This window comes from Diabrotica virgifera, chromosome 6 (assembly GCF_917563875.1).
Source record: "Diabrotica virgifera virgifera chromosome 6, PGI_DIABVI_V3a".
Classification (NCBI taxonomy): domain Eukaryota; kingdom Metazoa; phylum Arthropoda; class Insecta; order Coleoptera; family Chrysomelidae; genus Diabrotica; species Diabrotica virgifera.
The window spans coordinates 80,538,279-80,552,400 of NC_065448.1; the positions used below are offsets into that span (position 1 = coordinate 80,538,279).

The 14,122-nt window shown below is 32.1% G+C and overlaps 1 protein-coding gene across 4 annotated transcripts in view; it reads right to left on the bottom strand.

Annotated features, from left to right (window-relative positions):
• Positions 1-14,122, bottom strand: part of LOC126886472 (uncharacterized) — a 614,879-nt gene that overhangs the window by 45,698 nt on the left and 555,059 nt on the right. The window contains exon 15 of one of the 4 annotated variants that reach the window (XM_050653426.1): positions 8,473-8,759. The exons of the other annotated variants lie outside the window; for them this stretch is intronic. Coding sequence (XP_050509383.1) covers positions 8,555-8,759 — 205 coding nt within the window. The 3' untranslated portion in view covers positions 8,473-8,554. Of the gene's footprint in view, positions 1-8,472; positions 8,760-14,122 lie in introns of those variants that run through there. 4 annotated transcript variants of the gene reach the window in all.

Sequence of the window (14,122 nt, forward strand, 5' to 3'; positions counted from 1 at the left end):
AAGATTAAAATAAAAGGAAGACCTAAAGCTTTCACAATAATAATTAAGTTGTTCTGAAGCTATTATCCTTGTGGAATTTTTGTAATCAACTATTTTAAATGAGAACTAAGCCACAATTTAACTACAAAATTGATTTTATTAACGTTTCGACGTCTAAACCGGATGTCGTTCTCAAAATACAAAATATTATTAAATTAAACAAAAGTGTTGTTGCTTAGTAAAAAATTGTTTCTAATAATTTATTTAATCTGACTAATTTTTGTATTTTGACAATGACATCCGATTTGGACGTCGAAACGTTAATAAAATAATTTTTTTAGTTAAATTGTGGCTTATTTTGCATTTAGAATAGTTGATTATAATAATTCACTTACATATGAAAACTATTTTAACAATATTTTGTACCTACATGTCATGTCAACTAAATACATATAATTATTTTGCTAACCTAAATATATACTTTTATCAATTTACAAATATTTTATTGACATAATTGTCTCTAATACCTTTCTATGCGACGAATTTAAAAGATTTTAATAATTAGTGGTTTTTAGCATAGTTATTTATATTATAGTTCCTTTTTTTATCTTTTTTATTTGTTATATTTTTAATTTTTAATAACATTCACTGCAATTATTTTTGTTAATGCCGCTTTTTTACACATTTATAACATCGTTGACTAAAATCTCACACTGCGTCCCTGATGATGTTAACGACTGTTAACGAAATATTGGAATCGTAGAAAAGAGTACACTGAGTCTTCCATTTCAGCTGTTAACCCAATCATTTGTAAATTGATAATTACTAATCAGCTGTGATCATTCCTAGTTTATATATACTTTTATATATATATATATATATATATATATATATATATATATATATATATATATATATATATATATATACATTGATTTATTACAATTAAGTTTGAAACATCTGAATAGTTCTGCTTCCCTTCCATTAACAAATATTTTTCTACCAAATAAACACTAAACATATCAAAATAGCATGTACTAAAATGTATAGTCACTGCGCAAGCTAAATAATGACGTCACTGGCTTGATGAAGTTAATTTCGCGTCTACCTAACTTTTTTATTAGCGTACACGTTAGCGTGTACCTAGACACAGCTAAATATAACCATAATCAAAACTAATGCAAAACTATGTGACGTCACGGGCCGTTTGAACTATTTTATACCGCAGAAGACTTTAAATATGTATTTCTAAGTTATTACGAGTTTTTGAAGAGTGAAATTTTGGAAATCTCATTTTTAAACAAAACTGAACATTATTATCTAATAAAAAAAATGTGCAAGTTCCCTATTACCCTATCGATTACTGTTTGTATTGAGATATATCACATCAATGATAATATGTTTTTCTTCTTCTTCTTCTTCTTCTTTTTATTAACTCAGGCGAGATACATTACCTGTTCGTTTTCCCATTCAACTTCAATAGGTCCAGCAGCCATAACGAAGACCAACAGTTTGCTCATAATCTCAATTCGCATTTATAATCTCTTCTGGTTCAATCTTCATCTAAACTGCCGTTTCGTGCTTCTTATCACGTAGCACCATGCAATAGCATAGGACGTGTATGGCAATGCCTTGTTCCATTTCACATTTTCTGCACCATGGTTCAATATCACTTTACTTACCTTACAGCATCTTTAGTTATGCCACACAAAGGTTCTGGGCTTAGCAATGTTTCTATCGACCTTGTTTTTCCAATAAATCTACCGGTTCATTATTATGCACTCCTTCATGATCCTTTGCATATATTTAGAAGACACTTTGTTGTTTTTAACAAGTTGTTAAGGAGATTTTTGATGTTCCTCACCAGTTTTTATTTGGTGAGTGGATTCTTTACGTCAAGAACAGCTGCTTTGCTATCTTTATAAGTGTTAATTCTCTTTGCTTCAGGTTTGCTTGTAAACAGCCAACTTGGGTTTTCCATTTATTAAGAGTTTATTAAGCATTTAGTGTGAAAGCATAAAATAATGTTGCAATGAATCCGACAGGAAGACGAAAGAAAGGAAGACCTAGGACAAGGTGGAGGGTGGAGGAATGCCGTGGAAGTCTATCTGAAAACTAGGAACTTGGACAATGGAGGAGAAGGGCACAAGAGCTGTCTGAATGGAACGACATAGTCAGATAGACAAAGGTGGTTTTGATGCCAAAAGAATAAGAAGAGTTATTTCTTTAGTAAGATCATCTCTTCAAGAGATATTCTCTTGCTCTACTTCTTTATTTCATATCCTTTGTTTCGTTTTCTTCGTATTTCATCCCATTTTTATTCTCTACAACTAGTTCATATTTTCTGTATTTTTTAGTGTCTTTTAATAGTTGCTTGATTTGTTTTTACTATTTTTGATTTTTAATATTTTTTTACTTTTCTTCTTTGGGATATAGGTAACGCTTACGATTTTAATCACTTATTTCATTTTATTATTTTTTAATTATATATTAAATTAGAAATAATGGACACTTATTGTTCTTACATAATAGGTTTATTTTAAAAATTTATAGATATTTAAATAATTATGTGAGAAGTACAATTTATTAATTATAAACTTTATCGTTAATTAGGTTTTTTGATAGTAACTTTATCAATATTAGAATTAGGATTTTCAACAAAACCGGATTTCGATATTAAAAAGCAATTTAAAGCATTTAAAATTGCAATGCTTAAGGCCATCGGTACATAATTCGCAAATATTTTACGGGTATCCCTACTTTTTCTGTCTTTACACGGCAAATTACGTGTAGTAAAATTCACACTGGTATGGATATGTAAACATTACTAGAATGTCATTCTACTTGAAAATGTCATCATTAATTTAGAGAGATGGCTTTTGAATGTTCTTGGATAACTGTTATTTCTATAATTGCAAATTATTAATTCAGTTAATAAATGTGATGTTTTCATTCATAGGAGGTTCTGACCAATAGAAAGCTACAGAAATCTAAGTTAAATTGATAATTTTTGATAATTTCCCGTCGTCAAGTATATTGCGTCAGATGCCCTTCGTTGCTACGAAAAAATAGATTCAGTGACATTAATGACAATTAATGTTTTAAAAATTATAAAAGTGATAACTTTCAATCGTAAAATATTTATAACAACTGTGTGTTTAATTGTACTAATTTGTACTTACATAAATAAAGTACAATAAAATTTTGGTTTTGAACAGTTTTATTCATGAAATAATCGCAACAAATTGCACTCGATCTCTAAAATTAATATAGAATTTTTGCCCTCGTGACACTTTTGACATAATTTCACTTGCCTTCGGCTCGTGAAATTAAAACTGTCAAATTGTCACTCGGGAAAAATTCAATAATTTTAGAGCTCTTGTGCAATTACTACTGATAATTTTTTCACTAACTATGTATTCAGTGATTGTAATAATTTATATGTACAACAAAAACTAATACCCAATCGAGAAAAGAGGAAAAGTCTTTAAGTGATTTTTTAATAATACATATGTTGTTACTATGGAATGCTTACAATTTTGAACATCTTTAACAACAAAATACTTGGATCACAGAATATATTATCCTGACGTATTCTCTGCTTGGATCTTCCACAAATAATACACAATAAATAACTTTTTATTAAGTTCACGTCTTAAAGCAATAATTTATCAAATACACTATATATCAATATTATTTAATAAACAACTTAAAATATTCCCGATGCCATGTCAAATATTTAAAATTGTCACTGATTGTCACTGTCTGACTGACAGTATGCTGACAATATTCTATTCGACTGAGTGCGTTGTATGACAAAGATAGATTTGGAAATATTACCACGGACATTGTGTTCATTTTTTTCGAATCCTGAAAAAACCAATAAATATTTTTGAAAAATGTAACGCAGAATGAAAGACTATATTATTACCGAGGGCTGAAAGTCCCTCAGAATAAATAAAAATTTATTTTGAATGAGATATTTTAAATTAAATATCACACTAAATTTTCTCTTGGTTTTTCACCCTAGTAACTTATTAAAATAAACATTATAGAAGTTCTCAGGGACTTTTGGCCATCGCCAATAACGTAATCGTTCATTTTGCGTTTAAATTTTTCAAAAATACCTATTAGTTTTCTCAGGATTCGAAAAAAATGAATCCCCAATATGATAAAAAGAATGATAAAAAGAATAATTTTAGATAAGAAATTCATATATACTCACCGGCACAAAATTCCGTCACCCAAAATTTTTGATTAAATTTGACAATCTATAACTTTATTATTTGTACTCCGATTTTCAAGATTCTTGCATCAGTTTGTAGGTACATTTATTGATATTGTTTGTTATTATTCCGGTAACAATTGTTTTTTGCGTAGATGGCATTATACGGTTGTGAATGGAAGCGTTGTTTTTCCCCTAATTTTAAAAAATTCTGTGGAAAAAATTATAGAGCTGTTTTTGTTTCATAGTCCTGTCATATTATCCCGGGGGTATCACTAAGGTTTTGTTTTTTGAATTATCCGAATATCTCTTTTCTTGTAAGAGCTGTAAATAAAAATACTGCTTTGAAGGTTTATTTAATTAAAAATATTAAACGCACTAAAATTAATGAAACAAAACAACTCAATAGCAGGTATGCCCAACTATTATAGCAACGACTGCTCTCAATCTGTTTATCATCGAATAAAGATGTGATATTCTTGCCTGGGGAATAGCTAGATATTCCTCTGCCAGGGCTATAACTGTACCAAATTTTCTGGAGGCCTAGGATGACGGCGAATAGCTTTTTTAATTCATCCCATAAATGCTCAATAGGATTGAGATCTGGGCTGCATGCGGGCCATTCTAATCTTATCAATCCAACCTCTATTTTAAGAGTCAATCAGTGTTTTTATTAAAAAAAATGGTACAGCTCTTACAAGAAAGGAGATATTCAGATAATTCAAACAATAAAATTTTAGTGATATACCTCCGGGATAATATACTATGAAACAAAATCAGCTATTCCATTTTTCCACAGAATTTTTTAAAGTTAGGAGAAAATACAACGTTTCCATTCACCCCTGTATAATGCCACGCAAACAAATTTTTTTTATTACCGAAATAATACCAAACGATATCAATACATGTACCTACAAACTGGTGCAAGAATCTTGAAAATCGGAGTAAAAATAATAAAGTTATAAATTGTCAAACTTAATCAAAAATTTTAGGTGGCGAAATTTTGTGCCGGTCGATCGATCGTTGAAGTTGTTAGAATTAATATGCCGTGTACTTAGTACAACCGGACAACTCGAAATAGAACTTGACTGAAAGTACTTTGAAAAGTTTATTTGACCTCGTTAAAATCTATGAACGGCCAACCAAAGGAAGCACCTGCGGGGCCCCTCATGGCCGGGGGCGCCGGGGCACTGCCCCGGTTGCCCCAACGGTAGTTACGGCCCTGCTTACGCTATTTTTTCCACAATTTTTTCCTGGATGATATTCAGCAGAAGTTTGTGGTTTAATTATTGGCCGTTGGTTCATGTTCTCTTGTCCTTGAATTTTGTAGGATAATTGGTTTTAAATAATTCATGGATCCGACCGTTATTTGATTTAAATTCATTTTATCTATAATAAAACACTGAAATATTTTTTGTTTTCAATACTTGCACAAAATGTATTTTAAATTATTAATTTCACTACAGCTGTTTTGGTAGAGTGCCTTTCGTAAGTGATGTTTTTTTACTATGCGTCTACACTTTAAAGTCTCTAACTGATTTGGTGGAATTGTGGGGAACTGTTTGTCTCAAGTTGATCATTTAGAATTATATCAGAATTTTTCAGTTTACTACTATCCATAGATTCAATAAAGATCCTTTAATTTGAATATTATGAAGAATTTAATACTTTTCATTAAAATAATGATTACGGTCTAGTAGGTGAAGTTCGTACGTAGAATCTGTTTTTTTATTATTGAAAGCAATTTTGTGTTCTATTGTGCGTTTGTCAAAGGTTCTGCCAGTTTGGCCGATGTAAGTTTTTGGACAGTCCAATAGGTAGTTTTGGACTAATGTAAGTTTAAGACAGTTATTGGTTTTATTTTGCCTGCCTGTGGTTTATATCCCTTTCACTTTGATGGTTATTAGTCCAGAAAGCCACTGCGCATCCGCTAGGAAAAATATTCTAATTCGGATTTTTTGCCCAATCTTACTCAAAAAGGACTCCTTTTAACAAATTTGCATGTTGCCAGGACCAAAAGGTGGTCAAAAATTTTTTAAACGTTTTTTTTTTTGTTTTTTTTCATAAAATTATTTTTTTTGCATGGGAAAAAGTTTTTTTTAGATTTTTTGGATCATTCCAAACAGAAAAGGTCTTTAGTGACTTTTCTCTAAAAGTGATAGTTTTTGACATATAAGCGATTAAAAATTGAAAAATTGCGAAATCGGCCATTTTTAACCCTCAAAAACTATGTGAAAAACTGAAAATTTTAATGTTGCCAAGGTAGGTAGATATTCTTTAAACATCGATTAATGAAATACCGAAGAGTTTTTTGCAATACAATATTCAAAACTCCTTTGTTTGTTAATTGCTAATCAAGCGTGCGCGACACTATTTTCCACCGACAGTATGGTGCAAATGAAAGGAATAAATTCGTTATTTCGTAAACCGGCGACTTTAAGGAAAAATCTCGAAACAGGTCGATTTTTATTTTTAAGTTATGATATTGTGGCATATATGGTATACTAGTGACGTCATCCATCTGGGCGTGATGACGTAATCGATGATTTTTTTAAATGAGAATGGAGGTGGTGTGCTAGCTCATTTGAAAGGTTATTCAATTCTCTATTCAGTAATATAAACATTTACATAATTATTTATACAGGGTGTCCAAAATTTTTTTATTAAATTAAATTATTTGACAAAAAAAGAAGTAGAAGGACACCCTGTATAAATAATTATGTAAATGTTTGCATTACTGAATAGAGAATTGAAGAACCGTTCAAATGAGCTACCACACGACCCCTATTCTCATTTTAAAAAATCATCGATTACGTCATCACGCCCAGACGGATGACGTCACTAGTATACCATATATGCCACAATATCATAACTTAAAAATAAAAATCGACCTGTTTCAGCATTTTTCCTTAAAGTCGCCGGTTTACGAAATAACGAATTTATTCCTTTCATTTGCACCATACTGTCGGTGGAAAATAGTGTCGCGCACGCTTGATTAGCAATTAAAAAACAAAGGAGTTTTGAATATTGTATTGCAAAAAACTCTTCGGGATTTCATCAATCGATGTTTAAAGAATATCTACCTACCTTGGCAACATTACAATTTTCAGTTTTTCACATAGTGTCTGAGGGTTAAAAATGGCCTATTTCGCAATTTTTCAATTTTTAATTACTTATATGTCAAAAACTATCATTTTTAGAGAAAATCACTAAAGACCTTTTCTGTTTGGAATGATCCAAAAAACCTAAAAAAACTTTTTTCCATGCAAAAAAAATAATTTTTGGAAAAAAACAAAAAAAAAACGTTTAAAAAATTTTTGACCACCTTTTGGTCCTGGCAACATGCAAATTTGTTAAAAGGAGTCCTTTTTGAGTAATATTGTGCAAAAAATCCGAATTAGAATATTTTGCCTAGCGGATGCGCAGTGGCTTTCTGGACTATATAGGATTATTGTTTCTAATGTGCCTGTTTTTAGTTTAGAACCACTGTTTGATAGCCCCTCTTCTTCTTCATGTGCCTTTCACGTAAGTTTGACTATAATCATAGCTATGTGAACCTATTTTGCATAAAATAGTTGACTGGAGCTGCAATAAAATAATCGCGATGACAATTTTCTTCTTCCTTCGCTCTTTTCTACAATTTTTTCGTGGATAATATTCAGCAGAAGTTTGAGGTTTCAGTACAGTTTTAATTATTGGCCATTGGTCCATGTTCACTTGATTTTGAACTTTGTATAGTTATTGGTTTTATTTTGTCTTCCCTTTAAACGTCCGTTTTGATGGATTTTCTTCTTCTCCTTCAGATGCATTCCACGTATTGAAGTTTGACTATAATCATAGCGATTTGAACCTATTTGCATGAGATAATTTGATTGGAGCTGCAATCAAATAATCGCGATGGTAATTTTCTTCTTCTTACCCCGTTTTTTCTGCAATCTATTTATGGATGATATTCAGCAGAAGTTGATGATTATCCCTCGATAATAGGTATTTCCTTTCTTCTTTCTTCATACACTTTCATAGTAAGTTTTGGAAAATATGCACTTCTCTGCATCTAGTTATTTCTTTTATCTTCTATACTATACTATTTGTGGCTACCATTCTCATATTTCCTTCAGGAAGATTATCCTTAAATGTTCTTAAATTTTGATCAGTTGTGTGAAACTAGTTATTTTTGGTAGTATTTTGGGATTGCTCTATTTTTATTTGAAGCAATTGTTTTGCACTTCCCATTTTGCAGTACTTCACAATTGAAAAAAATAGGTAAATGAGTAAAATATGGTTGTTTTAATTTATTTTAATAAAAATACTAGATAAATTTCTTCTCAATTTTCAGAGTCAGAATTACAATTATACGTTTTTTGAAAATTGCTTTAACAGCGACAGTCTAGATAAATTAGGTTCTTTATAATACAAACATGTAAAAGGAAAGTTTAAATATGTCACAGCAACAGGCACTTGACATCTCTCGAGCATCTTGCTCCTTTTCAGCTTTAGTTTCGGGAATACAGGTATCTTTTTATTCTTATTGCTTTCTTTAACTATTTCATCAACCCTAAAACACAAAAAATTAGTATGTAGTATATTATAAAAAATTTTATTCAGCTATATAAACTGCGAGTCAGAGAAAACGGGCCAACCATAAAATTTAAGAATTTTTTTTATCTTTTTACTTCTTTTCTTATTTATTTATTTTTTTTATTAATGGCTTTGACAGAGCCAATTAGCCAGACTATTTGTGTTTTTTTGTATGGTATTACAATAACAATTTTAAGTTGATATCTAAGCCTACTTATTATCTAAATTTACAGAGTGTGATACTATATTAATGGATACATTTTTCAATTTTGTGTGATATTTTTACAATTTTATAATTTTATTATCTAAGCCTAATATCTTTTCTTATCTTTTCTTAGTTATATCGAATTTAATCTTTTCGAATTTAGTGTATTGATATATATATATATATATATATATATATATATATATATATATATATATATATATATATAATCGGTTTAAAACGTCCTCCGACGTCTTCCGATGCCCAATCTCCATGCATCTCTATCTTCCCAAAGGTCTTCGTCTAAACCTCTCTCTCGGATCTCTCTGTCTATTCCTTCTCTCCAGCTCTTTCTGGGTCGGCCTCTTTTTCTTTTTCCATTTGGTGACCAATCTAGAATCTGTTTGGGCAGTCGGTGTTCTGGCATTCTCTGCACATGTCCATACCACTTTAATTGTTGTACTCTTATATCTTCGACAATCGTATGTGTGACTCCCATAATCTCTCGTATACGTTGGTTATTAACTCTTTCGAGTTTTGATTTTCCTGCGGCACGTCTCCAGTAATCCATCTCCGTGGCTTATAGTGTTCTTTCAGTAGTTGTCTTTAATTGCCACACGTCACTTCCATACATTACTATGCTCTTTATAATAGTGTTGTATATTCGATGTTTATTTTTTTTGGATATATGTCGATCCCAAATAATACTATTTAGTTGCGATATGGCCCTTCTACCTTGAATGTTTCGTTTTTTTATAGCCTGATCTGATTTGCCGTCGTCCGTGATTTCTACTCCTAAATAAGAATATTTATTGTTGTACTTAATGTGTTGTCCGTCATTTAAAATTAGACTCTGCTCGTTGCCACCGATGTTCATGTACATTGTTTTATCTATGTTAACTTCTAATCCCCATTTTTTGTATTCTTCGATTAATTTTCGAGTCATGTATTCCAGATCGTCATATTCGTTAGCAATCACAATTTGATCATCAGCAAAACATAGAGTGTACAGGTTGTTATTATTTAATTGTATACCCATGCCGCTGCATTTCCGCTTCCAAAGTTTCAATGCTTGTTCCAGATATATTTTGAAAAGTGTCGGCGATAGGCAGCATCCCTGCTTCAGTCCTTTGTCTACTACGAAACCTTTGGAAACATTCGTTCCTATTTTAACTTTGGCGTTGGCGTTATCATATAGTTTTTCCACTGCTGTTATGAGATTTGAGTTGATGTTCGTTTGTCTTAGAGTGTTCCATAACTTATTTTGGGGGATGCTATCGTAGGCCTTTTTTAGATCAACAAACAAAAAGTGGACTTCTTGATTTACGGCAACCTTTTTTTCTATAAGTTGAGTGATACAGTAGTGTATTGATTCAGTACATAAAGTAGGGACTTTCCATTTTTTAATTTAATTTTCCATTTCCAACAATTTTTTTCCGATTATAACTCCATCTATCCATAATTCGAAAAAATGTCTCGAATAATAGTTACAGTCTGAAAAATAAAAGATTACCCATGATCGATCATATCAATCACATATTATTCAGATTATTAATAATCTCTCTCTCTCTCTCTCTCTCTCTCTCGTTTTGCTATTTATGGAAAAATACAGCAAATACAAAATATGTGGTTGATGTTATCGTCCATGGGTAATTTTTCATTTTTCCGACTGTACTTATTTTTACGTAAAGAATCCAAATCTGCAATAAAAAATGGAGGCTCTCACCCCACCTCAGTGGGGGGTCATGTTTGGTGTCACTAGATTTTTCAAAAATATAGAATACGTGTATTTTTCAGTATTTCGATCTGATGATCATTTTGCGAAATATTCTCTTTTTTTGTGAAACTTTGTGACTCGCTCATTTCCTTACGCCCGGCTCAAGTTGTCAGATTTTTGAAATATACACTCTTTTGTAAGTACTTAACTTACCTTATCTTAATCTAACGGTTAAGACCATTCCTTTGGTTGCCTCATTTTCCAACAATGTAACAATCTGAGCAGAGTTTGGATATTTTCTATCGTTATTAAGAAATACACTGGGAAGCTTCGTTAATTCGTAAAAAATGAGTTCTGCGAATTTTATGGTTTAATACGTTTTGTGAATTTGTTTATTCTCTTTACAGTCTCAGTCTAGCTTCTCAGTACACCTGATTATTCAATTAATTTAATTCACAAGAAGAAACGAATTAAAAGAAAGTGGAGATATAAAGAATATAAAATTTCCTAAATATTGTGGGTGGCCCGTTTTTTCTGACGCGCTGGGTAAATTACTAAAAATAAACATTAAATTATAACATTTTAAGGGAATATATAATAGAGTAGACATAAGTTTTGTGAATAATAACACATCAACCAATCACGAGGATAATTCCTTTAAAAAGGATCGCTATTACAATATTGATGCTGCTGCTCTAAATAGTAACATATTTACTGTTGTATCGTCGTCTCAAACTATTTAGCCAGAATATAGGTACGCCGCCTTCTATTCGTATGATTCTTCTGCCCAGTATCTTTCCCTGTGTAAAAATCTGCAGCAATACATATCTGTCTCGTCTTACTACATGAACCAGATAGGTACTGCATTTTCTTATTTTAAAAACCTCCTTCACCTTTTTCATTTTATTATAACGTCGTTGTCCGTAACCTTATCGACTTAGCTCATTGTTAAGAGACTCCTATAAATTCATATCTCAAATGATTTTAATAACCCAACCGCCTTCACGGAGATCATACTTGATCTTCCTCTATTACATACATATATGGATAGAGGAGGTGAAGGTAGGACGGATATTCAGAAGGCCGATAAGACACCAGAAAACAGGACGAAAGATATCGGGATCAAATCTGTAGAGATAATAAAAAAAAATACATAGTTGTAAATGAATCAGATGCAATGTAACCTAAGTATAATAATTTCGAAAAGCCGATTACCTACCTTTCTCTTTCTAGGAAGGGACGAATGGGAGTGGAATAAAATGAATCTCATAATGGCAGATCAATGCTGGTCTATAGACAGCTCTAAAACCGATGAAGGAGTTGGAACTGGAGTATACGGAGCGAAACCAAGTCTAAGCCTTAATGTAACTTAACCTGAAAGTCTACTATCATCATCATCAAACCGTAGGCGTCCACTGCTGGATATATGTCTCCCTCAGCTCCTTCCATCTGTCTCTGTTTTGTGCAGTTTGCATTCAGTTGCCATTTCAGATCGTCGGTTCATCTGGTTGGTGAGCGTCTTCTGCTCCGTAGTGCTTCTTCTCGTGGCCTCCACTCGATAATACATTTTGTACATCGGTTGTCTGACAATCTGACGACGTGTGCTGCCCACTTTTACTTTAGCCACGCGATTTTTTCGATAGCGTCTCTTGTTAAATCTACTATATTTATTCCAAGAGTAAATTTATGTTATAGAGATGTGCCTACAAAAACTAATACAGAAGACCTGGCAGGGACGGATCTACAAATAACATTAAAGGCATTGGAAATGAATTTTATTGACTTCAAGTTAGTTTGGAACTCTCCTCAGAATCTGATTCAGATCGGAAAAAGTAACATAATAAGTTTACTCTGAGTGCCTGGATATATTGGTATTGAAGAGAATAAAAAGCAGACTTTCTTGCCAACGGAGGGGTCAAAGGATCATTCATAGGCCCAAGACCTATCGTTGGAATAGCAAGACGCATACCCAAACGAATGATATTGGATGTAGAACGGATGAAATTTAACTACTGACGGACATACATACATATACAGGGTGTCCCAAAAATAGCGGAACGGTCGAACATTTCGCGAAATTAACATCCGATCGAAAAATTGAAACATACATGTTCAATATTTTTCAAAACCATATCGAATGATACCAAACACGGCCCCCACTCCACCCCCTGCTGGTGGGGTTGAGGTAACTTTAAAATATTAAATAGGAATTTTTTATTGCAGACTTGGATTTCTTACGTAAAAATAAGTAACTTTTATTCGAGACATTTTTTCGAATTGTGGATATATGGCGTTATAATTTATCTTGATACACTAAGTAAATTATAGAAACGGTCTAATATCTCAAAAAATACATTTCCAAATGAAATACCAAAAAGCACGTGTTCAATATTATTCAAACACCTATCGAATAACAGTAAACACGACCCTCCCACCCCATCCCATAGAGGTGGGGGGATGGGGGAAGGTAACTTTAAAATCTTAAATAGGAACCCCCGTACCTAAGTTACTCATTTTTGCGTCAGCAATCAGAATCTTCAATAAAAAATGTGGATTCCTATTTGCGATTTTAAAGTTACCCCCATCCTAGCTCCAGGGAGTGTAGGAGGGTGTCGTGTTTAGTGTCATTCGATTGATTTTTGAAAAATATTGAAAACATATATTTCAGTTTTTTGATCTGATGTATATTTTGCGAGATATTCTACCGTCACGCTACTTTTGGAACACCCTATATAATCCTTCCTCTTCTAGCGTAAGTGTCGAGGGAGGTGCGTCCAGGTTTTAATGAATTTTCGCCATTTTTTTTCTGTTCATTACTGTTTGAGTTGGTTCTTGCCAAGATTTACCCAGATTGTGTAATATATCTGTTATGATGTCGTTGTTCCACTCTTTTATTGGTCTACTCCTTTTGATTTTTCCTATCGGTTTAGCTTCTCACATGCTGTTCACTAACCTGTTACTATCCATTTGTGTTACATGATCGACCCTTGTTAGTTTTTTCTCCTTTATTGTGTCAAGAATCAGTTTAAGTCTGTTTCTTCTTGTCTTTTTCCCCCTATCATTCTTATGAGGCATTTCATCTCTACCGCTTGTATCCTACTCGCTTGTCAACGTTGGTCTATATATTGTTTCGTATATTTTTAATGTGTATACAGAGTGAGTTTTATGTATGGAACCACTCAAAATTATCTCGAAAACGGCTTACACGATTTTTATAGGTTTTGGTAGGTAGGGGTTTTTTAATGCGGCCAATATTATAGTGCTAATTACATTGTTGTCAGATTTTTCGTTTTTCTGGAAATCTAATGAACTTTTTTATTTCAAATAGAGTACCCTGTATATTTTTTTGAGTTTTGAAGTCCTTAAGAAATACTGATTATTGTTTATGTTATATTCCCTATAGGTACCTAAATGCTAT